The sequence below is a fragment of the Pteropus medius genome, unplaced genomic scaffold, assembly GCF_902729225.1.
Source record: "Pteropus medius unplaced genomic scaffold, Ma_sr-lr_union100, whole genome shotgun sequence".
In the NCBI taxonomy this organism is placed as follows: domain Eukaryota; kingdom Metazoa; phylum Chordata; class Mammalia; order Chiroptera; family Pteropodidae; genus Pteropus; species Pteropus medius.
The window spans coordinates 6,359,009-6,380,489 of NW_024351730.1; the positions used below are offsets into that span (position 1 = coordinate 6,359,009).

Genomic DNA, 21,481 nt, shown 5'->3' on the forward strand with positions numbered 1-21,481 from the left:
GTAAAATCTCATTTCATAGATGTCGATCCATACAAATAACAAACATTTAAACAGAACTTTCTCCAAGAGAATTAGATTCTCTAATTCTAACGAAATGATTGAAAAAGTGATACCCAGAGCAGCAGAAATACCACAGATTAAAAAACAAAGTTAAAATCCGAAGTGTCACTCACAGAACAGTGGGGATGAGCACACTGGTCACCATAGGATGAAAACCAGCAATGTCCACATATATGGATAATGTTTATTTATTTTTACATCTCTACTATTAAATGACTCTCTGAGTCACATCCTAATTCTTTCTTGGGCTTTTAAAAATCATAGTAAAACTCCTTGATTGCCTACAAAGCATCTATCTCCTTTCTTCCTCCTTTTTTAAGGAAATCTGATTTTGTTCAGCAACTCCCCTCATCCCATCCCTAGCTCCAGAGGTTCTGATTTCTTTAAGTGGGACATTGCATTTTTCTGACTACGATTGCTTTGTTCCAAGTACAGTTATTAGTCCAAGAGTAAACATGTGATCCAAGATCGAGGTCTTGGTCTATGGTTTTGTGTGTTGTGCTTTGCAATATAGTTCCTGCCCAAACCCTGCTGGCCAGGCCATGTGTTGGCCTGGGACAGAGGCAGCCTGGAGAAATCAGCCTCTTTTTCTAATTGGTTCTCTAAGAAGTGCTTCTTTTTGCATTTCAGCTGTCTAAATGTTGTCTTTTCTAATCCACTCAAAGGCTCCTGACTGCTAGCTAGGACCCTGCTCAAAGCTAGCTAATCTGAGCGAATACATAATTGATGTTCGAGAGATGAGGGCAAGGTTCTCACTCCTTCCCAATGGATATGATCAAGGGAGAAAAGCACCCCAGGTGCTTTGGGGAGCCACCTTTGACCCTTGTGGGAGCTAGCCTAAGGTCAAGCCTAACAGAATCAATCAAAAAAGAGGTGCCGAACTCCTGCACCCAGCCTCAAGAAGCTCCCCTACGTTTGGCTTTCACTATGATAATATGTCGTATATGATACAAATGGTAATAAAAGATAATAAATGTCTTCACTGTTCAAGTTGGTTTTAGTTGGGCATTCTATAACTAGTAGGTAAAACATCTCAAGAGATATGTATTTTTTACTAATTTAAAAGTAGTGGCCATTCATTTGGAAAAGGTAGAAAAGATAGAAAAGCACAGAAACTTAATAATCCCACAACCCAGGGGTTATAATTGTAAACTTTTTATTATGACCTTCCCTTCTGACCTTTTTCCATATGTAGGTAAATGTTCTTTCAAAACCAGGATGATAGTACATGTAATACTTTATATTTTGTTTTATTCACCTAATGATATATAATGAAACTAGGGGAAATTATTCTTCAAATTTGATTTTTAATGGTTGCATATTATTTCATTTTATGGTTGGATTTTATGTTCCCTATTTTTTGGATATTTGTGGTATTTTATTTTTTCTGTTTTATAAATAATGCTAGGATAATATCTTTGTGCATATATTTAATATATGTTTGACTATTTTCTTGGCATATTCTTACAAGTGGAGTTTCGGTCAAAAGATCTGAACATACTAAAAGCTTTTGATACATACTTCCAAATTTATAGCTCATATTCAAAATGAGAGGTAACTAGTGTTTAAAGTAAAAGGTCGTGCTGACAAATTCACGTAAGTACTTACAGCAGTTTTTTTCATCCATGTGATCAGAGCAGTCTGGGAACCCATCACAGACGACCGTGTGCTGTAAACACTGTTTATCGGTTGGACATTCCCAAAGATTTCTCTCTTTACAGCCTGGAAACAGAAGAAAAAGTCATTTGCAATAGATGTGGAGGCGAAAATAAAGATGAATTCGATCAAGCAATATAGAAAAATTATAACATAAAGGCGTGATTTATTTTCTTAGAGTTTTGACTCCTGTACACTATGGAAAAGATAATTTAAGTAGGAATACTTGATAATCTCCATACTGCAATATAAATAGTGTAGCTCTCCTAAAAGAAGATCAAAAATGACAAATGGGAAATGGAGAAAAAAATGAAAAAGCAATTATATATTAACATTCATGTTCAGCTGTTCCTTTTGCTTTCTGAGTCAATTTGCCAACACATTAAAACTCATCTATAAAATGGTAAGTTAAGCTTTTAAGCAAATATGCCAAAACCTAGTGGTATACGTATTTATTATCTAAAATGTAATTTCAGTCAACAAATGTATATTTAGCAAAAGAGGCTCCTCCTATGTCAAACACCTACAAAACTAGTTTAAGAGCCAGGTATGAAAGCCATTACTTACTCTAGTAATGTAGCCAAAGATGTGAGGTTAGAAACTATCAATTAATATGGAAAAGAACATGATTTGCACCAGATCAAGACAATAAGCTTGAACTGTAATTTGCCTATGAAATAGAAGCAATTGCAATGATCTTAAATGCCATTTGAATCAAATGCAGTGTGGCTCATATGTCTGCTAAAATATGCCAAAAGTCTCATGTGTTTTTGTCACTGCAGTTGGATCCATGGCCCTCACCAGGCTGTGAGGTACATAAAGGAAGAGACCACATGCCATTCATCTTTGGGTACCCTTCACACCCTTACCTAGGATAACAACTAGCACTTGGCAGGCCTTCAACACATGTGTATTTAAAAGAAACTTCATTTCATGTAAGGAATAAAAAGTCTCTCTCATTCCCAGGGAAAGATCTTTTAGTTCAAAACGAGTGATATGCAAAGCAATGATCAAAAAAAAAAAAAAGTTTCTTTAAAAAATGGTATTTCTTATCTGACCTAGTACAAATAATTCAGAGAAATTTCACAGATGATTGGCTCAGGTGTCTTGGAATCTATTATAAGAAAAAAAAATCTGCTTTTCCAAAATTTTTATTGAAAACAATTATCAAAATAAGTCACCAAGAAGGAAATTTATACTATGAGATTTAATTAGTTTTACAGTGTTTCATCATTCAAAAATATAGGAAATAAATAGTAAGAGTCCTTTATTTGCTGTGCATTTGGAATGGTCTTAGGCCCAAGGACATCTACTCTAGGAATTCACGAGGATATTATTTGGAGTTTTCAGCTATCAGAGGATACAGACATCACCTGAATGTTCTGACAATGATAGTCCCTGAGGTCCCTGGAGATCAAGGAAAGAGCCTGAAGTCTGCCCTCCAATGCCCAGCTCCTACCAAATGGCACAGATGCTGGTTCCACCAGAGAGCAAGGGAATTCAAGAAAGAGCTCTAGGGGCTGCCTTCTGTCAGCACAAACCCCACCACATGGTAGTAGAGGATGAGAGAAAATAGCATGCATCTTTCTGACTTCACAGACAAGGTACCCTGCCTTAGAGTACGCAGAACTTGGATATTTGGAATGAGATGATGAAAGAAAAGTAGATGGATAATAATGACAATAATTAAAGATATTTATTACTCACTATAAACCCACATTCTAGATATGAGTTTAAATTTTTACAAGAACACCACAATGTCAGTATTACGATCACCATTTTACAAATGAAGAAGCTGAGATTTAAAGAAAGTAAATAAACTGCTCCAAATCCAGCCTTTGCAAGAGAGATCCAGTTGGAATCCAGGTGCAAATCTTGAGTTGTAATCCTTCCTAAAATGACAATCTGCATTATATAGAAGGGAAAGAAGCGAGGGAAGCACAGCTTGAGAGTCGGACAACTGTATTTGAATCCTAGCTCCAATCTCACTAGCTGTATAACTTTGGATGAGTTACTTAACTTCTCTGAACCTCAGTTTCCTATCTTTTAAATGGTAATAATAATATCTGCTACACAAGGTTGCAAAAAGATTAAATGAGTGCTCTATAAGCACTAATTTACTCTTCTGTATCTTCTCTTTTCTAATTAAAAGTTCGTGTGGCCTAATACCTTCTTTGTGGAGTTATGATGAGCACAAATGAAGTAGGATTTTCAGGTCAAGACATTAGTCACACGGATGATAGTATTATTTTGTGACAAAACCACCCTCTCTTTAAAGTGACATTTTTGGTGTAATTATGTTTTAAATGTATGCTTTAAAGGAAAGGGTATGATTTCATTAAAAATTAAAAACAGGTATGGATGGGTTGAGATGTTTATAGTCACTGTAGGTAATAATTATTGACGTCAGAATAACAACCACCCGATGCAGATATAATGACAACGATTACTCATCAAGGCCAAAGAGTGTTGCTAAAGTGACCAACACACCCTGGTTTGTCCGGGACTTTCTAGGTTTGAGCACTAAACATTCCTCATGCTAAGAACCACCCTCATTCCCATGCAAACTGGGATGGTTTGCCACCTTAGGTATGCTAAGCTTTCTGCTGGGTTCTTCGCTTACTCTAGCTCTCATTTGCATAAAAACTCTATAAAGCAGGCCTCCCTGCCAGAGGCAATTCCCAACTGAACTGGGGCACCTTTTTTCTCTACCAAAAAAAGTTGTTATCATAGATAGAAGCAACAAACCACCTTAAGGCAGATGCTTCTTATACTTCTTATAGGTTAAGTAGGCCTACTCATTAGGTTTGCTAATTTGAGCTGCATGAAATTAAAAAATATCTTCAGGAGGAGCTGGTTACAAGAGGAAGAGGTCAAAGTGATTCTGAGTTCCAGGGCTGGCAGAGGTTGGAACAGTCTGGATCTACCCATCTTGGACTGGCATGTGCCCCAGGAAGTGGCCGTGGTGTGACCTTAGAGCAGATCACAGGAGCCTTGAAGTGAGGCTCAGGCCTAGCAGGTATGAAGGCCCCTCCAGAGCTTGTGACCCTGGGCAATGGAGCCCCTGGCTCTAAGAGTGACAGCACTGAACTCTGGGCCTGACCATCAGGGACAGCAGCTCCAGGAGTCCTAGAGCACCCACTAAAAAGTCTCAGGAGTCCTCCTAATTCCTGACCTCATCTTTTGGTGCCAACTATCCTCTTCAATGTGTTGGCCTAGTATCCTATAAAGAGGATGAAGAAACACAAAGAACTTTAAACTGCAGGCTGGGGACCCCCCCTCAGTGACTGTAATACTGGAGATGGGGACATCCACCCCAAAATAAGTGCCACCTCCAGGACGTGGCACCTCCCTGCTGCCCATGTTTGCTACGTGAACCGGAGATTTTACCCAGCTCATGTTTTGGGCATGACATGTCGGTCTGCTGTCTTCTGCCGTATAAAAGACCTTGGTCTGTCAGAGGCAGGGACAAGGCAGACAGGACTCCCTCCCTCAAGGGAAATCCCTGGGGTGACCTTCGAAGGGCATCGCCTCCTGGATTTCCTAGCACCATGACAGGTAGGACTATTCGGGCATGTTATAAGCATTCCAAGCTGTGGAGGTTAAAGTGAGTGTTCTTCACATTTCACAAGTGAGGTAACCGAGGCCCAGAAAAGTTAAGTGACTGGCCAAAAGTCACGTAGCCTCTAAGTGCTGAGTCAGGATTTAAATCCAAGTCCAAGTCTATGCGAGCACTCTGTCATTCCGGGCTGCCTGCCCAAGACACCAGTTAAGATAGCAAAGAGTTAACCAAGTAGCAAAATATCTAAAGGAAATGAGAATGTCTCTCTGTTAACATGGAAAAATTAAACCCTATTGTGTGATTAGAGATCAATCCTGAAAATTCATCCTGAAAGCAAGTGATATGACACAATGATTCTCGCTCTGTCTTCTACTAATCACAGAGCAAGGAGTCAATGTCTTCTATAAGCAAAGAGACAAAGGGATATAAAGTCGTGGAGCTTGGCTATTTGGAGTGCTAAAAAAAAAAGGCTTTCTTTGCGAGAAATTACACAAATACTATTAAAGTGTCCAAATGAATAGAAAAGCCTTTGGAAAACTTAAAATCAAGCTGTAAAATCCACAGATATCAGAGCCAGAGGCTTTAAATACAGCCTAAAGGGGTTTGACTCCAAAAAAAGATCAGGTTGAAGTTTTTATTTTATTTGAGTCCAAGAAGAGATCAAAGATAGATGACAAGATGTTTTTAATTATTTGAAGATAAACAAAAATGCACTTACTACATTTGAACATTTGTATTGTCAATCTTTCTCCTTATGGAGTATATGCTTTTATGTAGAATGTGATCAATTAGTAATTGTGATGCTGTATTCATGTGATAAAGGGTTTTATTTCTACAGTAGGTATAAAGAAACTGTTTTATCCATATTCTCATTTAACTGCCCCATTGAGAAGATTTGCTGTTCACATGACAGCCCAGGCACCACCTTGCTCCTGCTGGTAGCATACACAAATTGTGGCCATAGGCTTAGCATGAACTAACTTCAATCTCACAAACTCTATAGCAATGAAAGCAAAGCTCAGAAATAAAACCCCATTGTTCTTTTCCTTAGGCCTCCTTTCTCTTATGTCATTCTCGTTTATTTCTTTGCCCAGATCTTTGCCTTTTTTGCTTAAATATCAATACTTCCAAAATATTAGATTGAAAATCAACTTGTTTCATCAAGTCGCTAGTTTTACAGACATCTCCATCTATATGGTATATGTTCAGTTAACAACCGTCAACCTTTAAGACAATGAAGGGCTTCTGTTCTGACAGAACGCTGTCTTCAAACCATTCCCATCTTTTAGGCTTCCCTCCCATGAAGCAATTCTGTATTGTTGTGTTCAGATTTGCATACTTCCAAACATTTGTTGAAACATTTCTAATACTGACAACAATTTCAATTGTTGTTTACATTAGCAATTACTCAATGAAAACGTCAACAACAGAAATTTACAAGAGCAGACTTCAGAACATTGTTCATTGCTAAATTCTAATGCATGTATTTTAAAAGTGTATTTATTAATGGTGTGCCTTGGTAACTATGTTTTCCTGCTGCAGATGTGCCAAAGAGATACAAGGCAGATTTCCAAAACATCAATTATTTTGTAACTAAATTAAATAAGTCTTGCTTTGAGGAGAAAACCCAATAATGTTAAAAGTTCTGGGAAAACTGCAGATGTGTAAGAGTGAATAGTTAATTGTCACATTATTCAGTAAAACCCAAGCATTTAAATGCTTTCAACTCAACAATGGACAGAATAAATCAGAAAAACAAGAAGCTTGAGGCAAAACCTAGCTTCACGGGAACTGACATTTTTGCACGACCGATGCTATGCCCATACAGGCTCATGGAAACAGACAAATGAACCAAGTAGGCAAAGTGGAAACTAGATGATTTCCCAATAGTCCTCCTTTAAGCCTTCCTCCATGTGACTCCCTTATATGATTTTGAGAGTCACGTCCTCACAGAGCATCAGACATGTGCATTCAAATGTGTGCACGCATTCCAAAGGGAAATGTATGTAAATTTTTTATTATTAGTTGCTTTAGAAAAGGTAATGAGAGTTTTCTCGTAACTTAATACTATTGTAGCAATTATTATAACTCCAAATGTATTAATTCCCTACCCGCTTTTAACTTTCCTTAACTAGAACTCTCAGTAGTGCCATCAATATTTTGAGTGTCTGTTAGGGATTAGACAACTTATTGTGTCATTCTGGTGTGCCTTTGATTGTGTGATTAAAGCATGGGTGAAAACTCATTAGTTAACTAGAAACCTCATATTTTAGGGTCATTTAAATCCTATAGTGTTTTGAAATTTTTATTTCCTTAGTTTTTGCAGAATATATATATCTATAACTCAGAACTTTTAGTCTTGGTAAGGCTTTCTTTAAAAAAAAAAAACAACTAATCTTTTACATTTCTTAAATATTTAGTCCCTTACTTCAAACTTAGGTCTAGCCTCACCCCGCAACACAGTACCATGTAACCTCTTTGAATCATCTAAAATAATCCATTTTAAATTGCATCTCAGAATATCATAACCCTTCAAAGTCATTGTTCAGCAAATAAATCTAATAGATTCTTAATAAATCACTTATATAAAGGATATTCAATGAGTCTTTATTTATTTCTCTACATAAAGACCACAAATGAGCAAACAGCAGTAGCTTCTCGAAATACTGTATGTTCCTCCCTGGTCATTTTACCATTATTCTGACAGCACTAGCTTTCTAGAAGAAGCACTCGTCCATATTTATAGCAGCTGATAGGATTTCAGTTGATTGCTTGTGACATTTTATCTAGACCAGAAGGGCAATGCTTACTATGGAAAATTTATTTTGGGAAGAAAAAAAATATTTCATGCCTAAAAGACCAAAAGAATAAAATGATTTTAAAAGATGTATTGCTTTTATGTGTTTTCGATGGCAAAAAGTGTCAATATATTTAGCAGAAAATGCTTTACTCCAGAATATTGTTTAGTAAGAGCATTGTCTGTTTTCTATGCCCTGACACATTCTGAGGTTACAAGTACAAAAGCTTGCAGAGAAACAAAATGGAAATTAGCTCCACTTAAATTACTATTGGCACTTCTGGCCTTTCCACTGGTGACTTTGGAACTTAATGGCAGAAATGTCAGGAAGAGTTTTATCCTTTGCCAACAGAGACAAAATCAAAGAGGGCATGAAAATAAATCCCAATTAAATTTGTATGTTAGAGCCTGAACTCTGTCTGTGTATATATAGACGCCTATCTAACAACATGGGAAAGATATACAAAGATACTATTTTTCTGACTTTAAAACAGATGACAACAGCTTTATAATCTCTAATAATAAAAATAATTCCTTACATTAATGAAGTGCTTCTTCTTTTATGAAGAGTTTGTACATATATCATCAAGGTTAAAACAGAAGTGTAATTTAGGGAAAATCAATAGAGTTAACAGGAGAAATATCAATTCATGTCTTGCCATTTGATAATTTAAGAGGAAAATATATTAGCATTCAATTATAATCACTACTTACAACCATTAGTGAACAGCTGACATTTTTTAACACACTCCCTTACCCTAAACACTTATTAGTGTACATTCAAGAAAAGTGCCATCTCACATACATACCACAGTTTTCTTCATCACTGTCATCATCACAGTCAGGTTCGCCATTACACCTTCTAGAAGCCAGGACACACCGTCCTGAGCCACACTTGAAATGACTAGGTGAACATTCTGTTTAAAAGCAATGAGTCATATTACTGTCAGTACACAGAAAACTCAGAACCATTAGCTAATTTATCTATTTAAGTTTGGGGTGCCGTTGAGGAGCTATTGCCGAAGGTAAAGATGTTTCTCTGAGACGCTGAACCAGCCAAATTTAACATGCTTTCTTCTGTCTGCTTATCAGCATCTTCCCCCTTCACCTGTGGTATCATCTCTTCAGATCAGCTGTTCCGGAAATTAACTATCTTCCAGAATGGAGGACCTAACAATTGACAGAGCCTAAAATGTCCTGTGGAGTCAATGCTTCTAACTAGCCAGCCGCCCTTAATGTACCAAAATTGTTTTCTATCCCAGTCTTTCCACCTGGCAGGCAGGTCCCTGGCTCCATCTCTTTACCTGAAGATCCTGTACTACCAAGTTCTCCGAACGCTTTGCACATGAAGGAGCCAAGGCCTGATCGTTACCTTCAGGACCCCTGGTATAAAAGCAGCAACCTATATATAACGGGCTCTGTGAGTTAAATGTGCTTAAAATGAAGTGTGGTTGAATCCTGGAATATTAAATTCATCTCTGCAATTTATTTTTAAAACGAAAACAATGTCCAACAGGTGAGTACCGAATTCTTCAAAGCAATCAAATTCGTAGATTCACTCACCTGTGCAGCCTGATTGGCAACTAAATAGAAAAAAAAAAAAAAACAACGGCTATGGAGAGACTTCAAAAAAGGTAGCTGATTTTTAATCCATGTTAGATACCCCACTCAAATTAATTTCAAAATTAACCTTCCACATCTTCATTAGGCATTAAGCAGGTTTGATTGTCTGAATTTTCCTCTGGAAACTGATTGCAATCTGTGCCTTCAGGCCACTGTAGGCCCACAATCCCGAGAACAGATTCACAGCGTTCTTTGGACTGCTCACACAGTGCTCTAAGAGAACAAGAAAAACAAAACATTAGAAGAAGAAATAGCTACATCTGAGACCTGTGTTAGGAATCTGCCGGGTTTTAATACTGTGTATGTGTATGTGTGTATGTGTAGTGTGTGTGTGTGTGTGTGTGTGTGTGAGAAAAGAGACTGTGTGTGTGTGTGTGTGTGTGTGAATGTGTATGCATGTGTGTGAGTGTATGAGAGTGTGTGTGTGAGTATGTATACCAAAATATGTAGATGTACAGAAACATAGTAGGTATTTGGGAAACCAAAGCAAGTAATATCTCTACAAAGGGAACACATTCCAGCAACATACTTTCAACAAAAGAAACTTCATTGCAGAAACAGAAGTAGACGATTGTTCTGTTTTCTCTTGAAATATATAACATTATGTAAATTTAAGGCATAAAACATGTTGATTTGATACATTTATATACTATAATAAGATTGCTGTTGTAGTTGTAGTTAGCACACCTCTAGCACGACACAAAATTAACATTTTTTGTGTGTGGTTGGAATAATTAAGATCCAGACTCTTAGTAAGTTTGATGACTACAATACAGTACCGTTGTCTATATTCACTATACTATGCATTAGATCTCTAGGACCTATTTGTCTACTAGTTGCAGGTTTGTACCCTAAACAACATTCAGAACACAGATTCCCTTCTGTGGTTTGCTTTTCTCATTTTTTTCTCTTTCGTTTTTCAGACAGACTCATTCTCCAACATTTTCGTTCCAAGCAGGGAAATCCCCAACATCAATGTGGATAGTCTACCACCTACAGTCATGGAATCTCAGCCTCAGAGGTCTCTCTCTCCAGTGACCAGCCACGTGAGCCATTGCATGTGCCAACCTGGTTTATCTAAGGTTTTCTTTACCTTCATTTCTACAACTTAGTTCAATGTTGTTGAAAAGCTTGGTACTTCTCCCAAACTCATCTTTGTTGAGCTCAAATTCGTTAAAATAGTTTGTTTTTAAAGAAAAGATATACTAAGCATTGTGCTAGGTGCTTTCATGTGTGTTCTCATTTGTACCCAGAATATTTTTAAGCTGCTGAAGTATCAACATGTCTCATGAAAGATGTCTTTACTTTCTAAGGGGTGTGGGAGGAGAAGGAGGGGACATGGTTTTGCCTCAATATAATACCAAGAAATTAATTAAATAGTTTTTTAAAGTAGATGTAACTAAAGTTCTTAGGCAAATTTCTTATTTCCTTTCAAATACATTCTAATTTCTCAAAAGTTTTGAAATTTAAATTATAAGCTAATTTCCACAAGGTAGGGAATGATTAGCAATCAAATGGGTAAGTTTCAAAGAAGGCTCTGTCTAGATTTAAGTCATGACAAGACAGAACATAACTCGATGCTGGTTTGGCCTAGAGATTTGGAGAGAAGACAAAGCCATGGCTTTCTCATATTAGTTTTGCAAAAATGAGAAGTTCAATAGTGTTCAATAACTTTCTGTTGGACTGAATATTTTTGTTGTAGATTTATTTTTTAAAGTATGTAACTCAATTGCTGCTGATATTTTAAATTAATTGTATAATACTTAATTTATATAGAAGAGTGTATAGTGCCTGGTTCTACCACTTCCTTTCTTTTTCTATAAAATGGAAATAGTACAATATGTAGCACTACAACTGCAGGAGGCGCTGTTCTTACCATTACCTGTGTGATGCTCAGCTATAGATGGCGCCCTGACCATAGAGGCCACCTCAAAAGGTAATTTTGAGGACGAGAGGGCAGAAGTACTTTATTCAGCACATAGTAAGGGCTTAGTAATGTTAGAGTTGTCCAACTCATAACTTAAAAACTAATTTTAAGATCAATAAACAGACTTTACAAAAGAACTATGTATTGCTTCATAATAAAATTTTTCTTATAAATAAATATCAAAATGTTCAATTCATTTTGTTGGCCCTGACAATGAAAGATGTGTGTGTATGTGTAAACCTAAGAAACAGAGCCAAAGTATCTAAAAGAAGCTCGTGAAAATGTTGACTGAAAAACATTTCAGGATCAGGCTCAGCTTAGGCATTATAATATGAAACTTAAGCCCTGAAATTATGAATTATCTGTAAATGTAAATTTGTTCTAGAGGATACTGCATTAGTGAAATTTTAAAATGCATACGAAAAGAAAGTCAAAGACAAGAAATTGTCAAGTACTATTAACAGCAATTATTCATAATCATTGACCTCAGCAAAAGTAGAATAAAATTTAAAAATAACTTTTTAACATAGAATTGATAGATATTTTATTAACAATACTTTTAAAGAGATTTAAAAGAAATTTTCAGAATGACATTTGCACATGCCAACATTGTTTTACTCTCTCTAGTTGTACAAATTGTTCAGTTCCCCGAGTCATTTTGAAATTTTATTGTTTCCTGTCCCAACTCTTTAGGTGCCCCCTACCTTGTTATCCACTTGATAGTCGGTATATAATTTATTGTTTTCCCATCTGTCCACTATATTGATATTATTGCTTTTTCTTAAACCTCTAAGTGACTTCTGATCCCAGCATATGGTTTCCATAATTACCACTCACATGTAGACAAGCACATCTGTAGGTTTACCCCTTGATGGAAAACAGCACTAGGGAGAGAAAGCAGCAACCCACCTCCGAGAGGGCCATCTCGTACATGCATGTTCTCTGACACATGTCATAGGAGAAGGGCCAAACTGCCACTAACAGTTGTATTCCTGGCCTATCATCAGAGGTACTATTTACTCAGGGCTTAAAATCAATCGAAGGTACATTACATTTATGCGTATTCATTTAATCTCACAACAACCTAACCCAACAACCATTACTATACTTATTTTACAAGTAAAGGAACGGAGGCTGGGAGAGACTGAGAAATTTGTCTTGGGCTACATCGCAGGTAGAGAAGAGCCAGAGCTAGAATCAGACAGTGGACTCCATAGTAATGCTCTTAACTCATAGGATATCACTCATATCTGAAGTCCGAGCCACACTTTTGATACACTGTCTCTTATTTCATTCAAGCGGGTATAATTTCCTCAGCAATGTCTATTCCCTGTCCAATCTGTGGCAATGGTGTTATGTCTTCTTCAGGCCACTCCTTGTGTACTGTCTCTAACTTCTGAGAGCTATCAGAAGACAGCATTTTAATCACATCAATGTTCCAGAGAAAGAGGCAGAAACTATCTTGTCTTCCGCTAACTCGTATTTTTTAAAAACTCTTCTCAATCAACCAAAATGACATACATATGATTTTATTTGATTAAAGTACATGACCTATTACCAAAGACAGTTCATTCCTCCATTGTTTAGTACTTCAAGAATGAGTTCTCACTCAAGTATTCTCTTAGAATCCCTCCTTTTTTACCTTTTAAATATGTAATTTGTTAAATACAGAGCTTCTTAGCTTCTTAGGTGATCCCATCATATTACCTGCAAGGGGGGATACGCTGGCTTGTATTCACATCACACTTTGGTACCAAGATGGTGCAAGCAAAGAACATGAGGTATTTGTAACAGTTGGTTTGAACAAGCGCAGGGAACAGAGAGGACTCCCAGCTAATGGAGGCTTCCTTTTGAGTCCTGTGGCCAAGGTAATTTGGATAATATGTATGGTTGTAGGGCAAATTCATGCAAAGTTCCAAAGTAATTGGTTCACATTGACCTAACAAGAAAACACATATACACACATATATATTAATATTGCATACAAAACAATTCCTTAAAAACTTACAAAATTGAAGTCTATTTTATACTTCTCTTTAAAATAGCTAAGGCTACAATGCATTGCTATTGAAAGATAAATAATTTGGTTGATGGAGATGCTAAACCAAGATTCATTTCTGTATATGTGGCCTATGTTTTAGAAAGTCTTTCTCATTTTTTCCTTTGGCTCAACTTAACCTGAAAGTGACTCTATTTCATGATTCCTTTCACTTACTTTACTTTGTTTTCTTCTTCTGATGTATTCATTACTTTTAAACTAGTATATTCCTCATCTTCACAGCCATTAAAAAAGAACAATGAATTTGGCTAAGTAGGCAATTAAATGATTTTTTCTATATTTTATTGTTGATCAACAGATTTAAATATGACTATAAGATTTCAAGGCCAGAGGAGGCTGAGATCTGTTAGCTATCCATTGCCAAAGAGATAAAATCTTAACCCGTTAGGCTGGCATCCCATGTTATTTTCTACTCCAGTCACACCTTAACTTTCCAGGCTGATTGCCTGTGACTATCCCGTCAGCAGTATTTCCTTGGCGACATCAGATAGTTTAATAATCATATGCTTTTGTGGGCACTGTTAGCTTCTCTCTTATCCCTTTCTTTTCTTGACATACTTGTAATCAGCCCTCAAATGCAGTTATGGTTCTAGCTGCCAGGTGCACATAGCACCTGCTGCCTGGGATGATCCTTTCCCATCCTCTCCACCAAGCTAAATCCTCGTTGGCTTATAAGACTCAGTATAAACACCTCTTCCAGGACCTTCCTGGCCAACCACTCTCCCCATCCCACTCTTAGTATGAATTTCTGCTGAGTGCCACAGCATTTTAGGCATGTTCTTGCCATACGCTCATTGCTCTTTACTGTGTTCTTTACTTACTTGCCTCTCCCCGTGTGCGCGCATGCGCTTGCGCTTGCGCGCGCAAACACACACACACACACACACACACACACACACACACACACACACACACACACACACACACACACAATTTGGAGATTTTTGAGAAATGAGACTATACTTCTTAATCTCAAAGTCAGCACCTAGGACAGTGCCAGAATGAAGGAAGGAAAGAAGGCCGCGGGGGTGGGGTGGAGGGGAAGTGTCAGAACTATCCTAGGCACTTAAAATGTAAAAATAAAAAAAAATAAAGTTTCTACTACAGACATACTCCACAATCTTCACAGGAAGAAAGGCACACGTTCTGATAGCTGTACTAGTATGAACAGGCTAGGATAGTATCTTTGGACAAATGCTAGGAGCTCAGAGGGGCAAGATGGAGCAAGAGGGACTTACAAAGCCTTCCAAGGATAAACTGGGTTTGGGCAACTTTTGGGGAATGCAAGAGAAAGGCCCCCTGTTTCCTCACTGCCACTTTCCCAGACGTGAGAGTGAATGAGCAAGTATCTTCGTGGAATGGCCTGGGCTGCCTGAAGACTCCAGGCCTTATTAAGAGTTATTATTCAAATTAAATTTAATTATTTATCTAGGAAATGGTATGCATGCAAATAGATTAGCAGTAAGAATTGGTGTGAAATATTAAAACAGCTCCAGGACTACTTCTCCATTTAAAGACTCTGAGGGATTCACAGAGATTATGTGGGTAAGGAGGGTTGATGGCCAGATGTCTTATGGACAAAGTGTAACAAGACTCTCAGTTTACTGGGGAAGACGTAACACTATAAAGTTAGTACAATCTTGAGGGTGAGTACAGGGCGAGTATAGGATGGAGGGAAGAGAAAGAGAGGAGGTGTGGGGCTGGTTAAGTTTACCATTTTAATTTGTGAAAAAGGAACATTTACATATTTCAACTTCAGATTACTTTAAAAATGCATATGCCTCTAAACAATAAAAACATTACAAAGATGCGTAAAGAAAAACTTCCTCATCTTCCCACTTCTGTTCTCTCGCTTTCTTTTAAAGTCAACGGATGGGTTTGAATCCTTTTATGACTTTCACTGCTCATCTTTATTCCTATGAGCATTTACATGCATAGACAGAGATGTGTGTTTGTCTCTGCGAAAGCAGAATTGTATTGTTATTACTCAACTTTTTGTTGCTTAATTATGACCATTTTTCAAGTCAATAAATGCAGTTTAATTGTATATTTCTCCTAATTTTTAAAATATACTTATAATTATACAAAAATGACATTATTCACATAGATTTCTGATGCAGTCTTCTTTTTTTATTGCATATGACTTTCTTTATCTCTCTTCCTCTACCACCCTACCAAGTTTTACTTTTTATTGGTGTATTTCATTTAGTTGATCAACAAACATAACACATAGATAATTTTTCTCTCTTTGATGTGTGGAGAACTTATTGCTTTCGATTTGGAATAAGACATAACTCTTAAGTGTTTCAGAGCCAAGGGAGATGGAAGAATCAAGTTATCATGTTATTTGGGAGATCTTCATTGAATGTAATATGGTTGATCGAATCTTGTGTTTTATTCATTCCTAAGGCATTCTTCATAGAGTGCTAAGCAAGAAAAATTCTCATGATATCTGACAACTTCAAGTTCTCTGATTTATATCAATAAACTTTTTATCTTGAGACTCACTCACTAGCCTGGTTTACAATAGCCACTAGAGGGCAATCATGTCACAAACATGTGAGGATGTTCAAATGTCACAGTAGTGTTTTCAGTAGGAGTTTGACGCAGTGCCTAGCAAAATATGCTGAACCTAGATGAGATTTTATAATATCTGTTTAAAAAAACAACGATCCTGGTGGAGTCTTAATGATATCTCACCTTCCAAAGTCTGAAACGAGATTTGTTAAACTCAACCTAAAGACAGGATTGTTAACTAAATGATGTTACATCCTTGTCATGATGCAATACTCTGAAGCTAATGGAAATCATGTATTAAATGATGGTCATTTACATAAAAAATGTCACTTTTCAATGTCCAATGGCAAATATACTATTCTAAGATTTATCCTTGCCTCAAGCTCTAAATCTATCATTTTTATTGAGTTATAATTCACATATAACATATTAGTTGTGTTTAACATGATTCAATATATGTACATTATTATTTTTAATAGTTTAATGAGTTATTTTAAGGTGAATACCCTTGTAAACTTCCACCCAGGTTAAGCACTGACCTTTGCCAGGCATTCAGGATGCCTCTGCATATACCCTGTCTTACATGAGCCTTCTCCTCTCCCCGCAAAAGTAATTGCTGAGTTTCAAAGTTATCACTTCATTGCTCTTCTTTATAGTTTTATCAACTAAATGTGCAGCACCTCCAGATCACTATATTTCAATCTTGCTCATTTTTAAAAATTTGTTTTGTATTTTAAGTCTCTTATAATATCTGGGTTCCCTTTCCATCCCTTTATTTTTCCTTGCAGTTGAACTGTTGAAGAACCCAAGGATTTGATCTGTAGAGTATGCTGGATTTTTCTGCTTGCACACTTTTGGTGAGGTGAGCATGTTCCTCCATCCTCCCTATTTCCTGAATATCAGTAGCTGAATCCAGATCCAGAGGGTTGATCAGGTCTCATCCATTGGCAAGATAGAGATGCTGTGGTGTTCTCTCATCAGAAGGCACATTGTGTCTGATTTCTCTCCTTTTGTGATGTCTGCAGATGGCTCAATGCTTTGACCCATTCATTCATTGTGTTGCCAAATAGTAATATTCTAACTGAATACTTTATTTTTCACTTACTAATTGAGAATGCTCTTACAAAGAGATCATTCTACTCATTTATTACTTGCTCCCAAGGACTGAAGTCATCACCCATTATGGTATCTGGTGTTTTTAGCAGACCCTATACTATTTGTTCCTTCTAACTAGAGATTGAAAGAAAAGGACAGGAAATTTATAAACCATTGCAAATTATTTGAAGAGCAAAGCTATTCATTTCTTTCTGGATCTTGGAGGCAAAAAAAAAAAAATGCATGAGTAAACACATAGAACTAAAGGTTGATGGAACACCAGGGGAAACTTGGGGGAGTCCTTGAGGCTTGACAATCATACCTGGCTTCAAACAGCCATGGCGATCAAGGGTGCAGACAGATGCGGAGCTACTCTTTCCACCAGGTTCTCCAGCTTTATAGATTGCATATTATAAACCAGAAGTGATGGATTAGTACCTCCATAGCAAAGAGGAGGATATGTCTGTCGTTTGCCTCCAGGATGCAAAGATGTTAAAAATTCTAGATTATGAGTAGATGTGGTGATACTGTGATACTTCAAGATTATAAGTACACAATATCATCAGAGATGTGGTTTTTAGGCATTTTTTAAATTGTAGGCATGTCTGAGAATCTGAGATAAGTCATGGACCTTCTCCATCGAAAAATGGAATGCTATGAAGACTATTTTATATCCAATTCCAGGGATGTCACATATCTTTGCAATCTGGTCATGAACAGGCCACTAAAGCAATAATTCTCAATCTTGGATACACATTGGAGTTACCTGGGACCATTAGAAAGCTATGTAATATTTTATGGGATGACTAGAACCAGTAACTTCAAGGACTAGAATCCCTACAACTCCAGTGAGATGCTAACTCTAACGGACAGAATATCCACGTTCTCCAAATTCATATTCTCCACTGGCAGGGAGCCAAAGAAAGTTGTGCCTCAGAATCTAAGTAATAATTGTCTCGCTAGTGGTAAAGATATTCAAATAATTAATCAAATTTTCAAGTACATGAAGATTTTTCTAAGAGATGCTGCCTGCCCATCTTTACAGAAAACCAAGCACACACCTGCCATCCTAAAGCTCTTTGAAAAAGAAGGAATAACATCTTTACTCTCAACTGGGAGTTAGGCATATTCACTGCTTTTAATAACACAGGAGTGGGGACCAGTGACTAGCGCGGTGCCTGTCATTCAGAAGAAGGGATGTCAGTGCTGAAAATATATGAAGAGAACTTGGCAAGAACATCTATGGTGAAAGAGGAAGCTGGTAAGACAATGAGGCACTAGGGAAACTGAGTATATTTGAAGAATATAAAGAGAAAATCAAAGTAGTATATATGAATGGGAAGATGGCAGTATGTTCTCCTACATTAAAAAGCTGTCTGTCTGCAGGGAGATTGGAACCACGCCTCCCTTCTTCACCATTAAAGTGCTTGGTGCCCACCCATGTATACATCGTACACATGCTATAAATGTTGGTTGAATGTATGAACCAGAGTTATCTAGTGCCTTTCCTACCACTTCTTTTTTGAAAGATAACATTCAATTCTTTTAATTTTGAAATATTTTAAATATAGAAAAATAGGATAACATACATCCCGTTACTCTCCACCCAAATTTGACATGGGTTAACAATGCTCTTTTCACTTTTTTGAACAGTAAGTGAAATTTCATGTCGGACAACCCCCAAAACTTTAATAATGAACACATGTCTTTGAGATGACACTGTCACTGTTCAAAATTACTCATTTCAAGTTCAAGGTAAAGAAACAATTCTAAAGCAGTTACAGAGCGGGTTGAGAGATAAGCAAGTGAAACAATGGACCCAGAACATAGACATTTATTTAAATACACATTTAATTAGTTCGGAGTGAGTAAAATGGCAGTGGGTCTTAGTGGTCAGACTAATACCTATCTGAACTGTTTTCTTATATGATAAGTGGAGGAAGGCTGGGTATTGTGCTTTCAGTCAAACAGTCATTAAGTGCTCATGAAAATAAAAAGTCCTGTCAGTCTGGGTTTTTAATTGGCTGCCTCCCTCCAATTCCTTCCCAGTACACGGTTTTCACCCCTTGCAGTTCCCTAGTGGTTACGGGGATAGTCTCTATGAGCTCTACATCGACCCAAAAAGGCCACTGAGTAAAACCAGGACCCCAAAACTTTAGCAAACCCAAGGACCCAAACCCATCAGCCTTTCAACTCCCTGGCTTCCAGTCTTGCCGACCGAAAGCTGACGGACCTGCTTTCAGATGTCAAGCTCCAAGCTGAAGGTGAGGCCAAGTTTCATCATAAAGGGTGAAAGCAGTGAGTGGAATATGAAAGCAGAGCCCAGAAGCAAAAAAAAATCATTACTAGAAAAGTCTTTGGGGCTTTTCTGATTCATTTTCAATTTCCCATGAGAATCTACACAGCCCTCTGCTATGCCTTCCCATTCCATCTTTTCCTAAGAACTCCTCCTCCTGAAAGCCACTTATGGAGCACCCCGTTCACACCGTTTAGAGTAGTTACGTTTCCATGGAAACACATTAACATAATGGCTATAATATCATTATAGATCAGCAAAGCTCCTGAAAAGGTGAAAATAAATTTTATTAAAAAAACAGCCAGAGTTCTATGCGGCTATTTAGATGAACTTCATGTTTACTTCTTGGATAAAGTTTCCACCCTTGAAACTGCTTTAACAAGGAAGGAAGATAGCATCTGCCTGCAGATGGAGCCAAGAAAATAATATATAGGAGCTGATGTTGCGTTGAAAGTAATGGTAATGATATTAAGCAGTGTGGATTTATAGTCCATTCATAATGACACATTTGTTTCTGATTTCAGTTAATTAAGACCATTTTGTTTCTTTTCTGCTACCACATGCAATCTTTAAAACAGAAAAAGAAAATAGATACAGATATATTTGGAGAGATTCCAGATTTCATCATTTTAAAGTTAATGCAAAAGAAAAAAGCCGAATGCATACCCTGACATGAGGATTGCATTTGTCAGCTGCTGTACTTACTACAGTTATTCAGACTGTTGTTGGTGTCACAAAGAGAGCTACCATCACATGAACCAAGGCAGGAATTGTAGAGGCATCTTTGGTCACCTTCTTGACATGGAGTCTGACCTACAGAAGAGGGAAAAGCACATTCATTTTCATCACCATGTAAATTCCTTACACTAGGATCTAAAGGATCAAGAAAGTGTGGTGTAGCTGAGGAATGACATAACTTTAATTTCTTTCCAATTTCTCTGAAAATATTGAACACATGTTAAATAGGTGCTTTATGGATTAATTTTCCTGGCAACGAAATACAACACAGTTATTCCAAAAGGATTCTGTAGGAATGAAGAAATGAGTCAACCTATCCTAAAACAAAACAAAACAAAGTGTTTTATATTTAGATGGGTGTATATACTTGATTACAAAATAAAATTTAAGTAATTTGAAGGTGGGCCAATATAAAGATCCTGAAATTTTAAATAGTAAATGGTATTATTTTAAAAACTTTCCAACTCTAGTCTTCTCTCTAAAAGAAAATGTTTTCTCTAATAAGAAGTAGGTCATCAATACCAACACAATAAAGACACTTTATCATGGTGCAGCTGTTATCCGCATTTTCTGTATGTCTTTGGAAAGTATGATTGGCCTGGCTATGAAGACCTGAGAATTAGGTTTCTTGTTACAATGAATGACAACAGTAATGTCAGCCTAATGGCTTTTCCTTAAGGTATGTAGAGAGGAAACTCCCTTTCCCATTGATTTCCTGGTCATTTGTAGATTAAATGGATAAGGTCGTAAATTACTGCCCATTCTATTTCTAGTTCTCTTCCATTACACTCAATTACTTTCAGACCCATCATCTAGAATCTAGAAAATCTTGTAAGGCATTTTTACGTATAAATGATAGTATGTGTATACACACCATCATTCTTACCTATAATTCTAAGACAATGTTTATTATACTGGACTCTTCTTTCCAGTACCATTAATGTGCAATATACCATAATCTTGCACAGAAGAGATGGCACTGTTTCTATTTTTTCTTTTTCTTTTTCTTTTTTTCTTTTCTTTTTTTTTTTTCTTTTTTTTTTTTTCAATAAGTTAAACCACACAGATGCAGCTTCAGCTGAACTTCCTTAGTTTTAGTCTCAACAAAATTTTAAGACAACACAGATCATTCAATGAGTACCTAAAGTGCC

The 21,481-nt window shown here is 36.9% G+C and overlaps 1 protein-coding gene across 1 annotated transcript in view; it reads right to left on the reverse strand.

The window, feature by feature from the left end:
* The window catches only part of CORIN (corin, serine peptidase), a 201,746-nt gene that overhangs the window by 34,102 nt on the left and 146,163 nt on the right, over nucleotides 1-21,481 (reverse strand). Inside the window, exons 13-17 of the mRNA XM_039845302.1 lie at nucleotides 20,298-20,405; nucleotides 13,333-13,564; nucleotides 9,766-9,911; nucleotides 8,885-8,992; nucleotides 1,669-1,782 (exon numbers count right to left, since the gene is read on the reverse strand). Of these exons, the coding sequence (XP_039701236.1) occupies nucleotides 1,669-1,782; nucleotides 8,885-8,992; nucleotides 9,766-9,911; nucleotides 13,333-13,564; nucleotides 20,298-20,405 (708 nt within the window). The remainder of the gene's footprint in view (nucleotides 1-1,668; nucleotides 1,783-8,884; nucleotides 8,993-9,765; nucleotides 9,912-13,332; nucleotides 13,565-20,297; nucleotides 20,406-21,481) is intronic.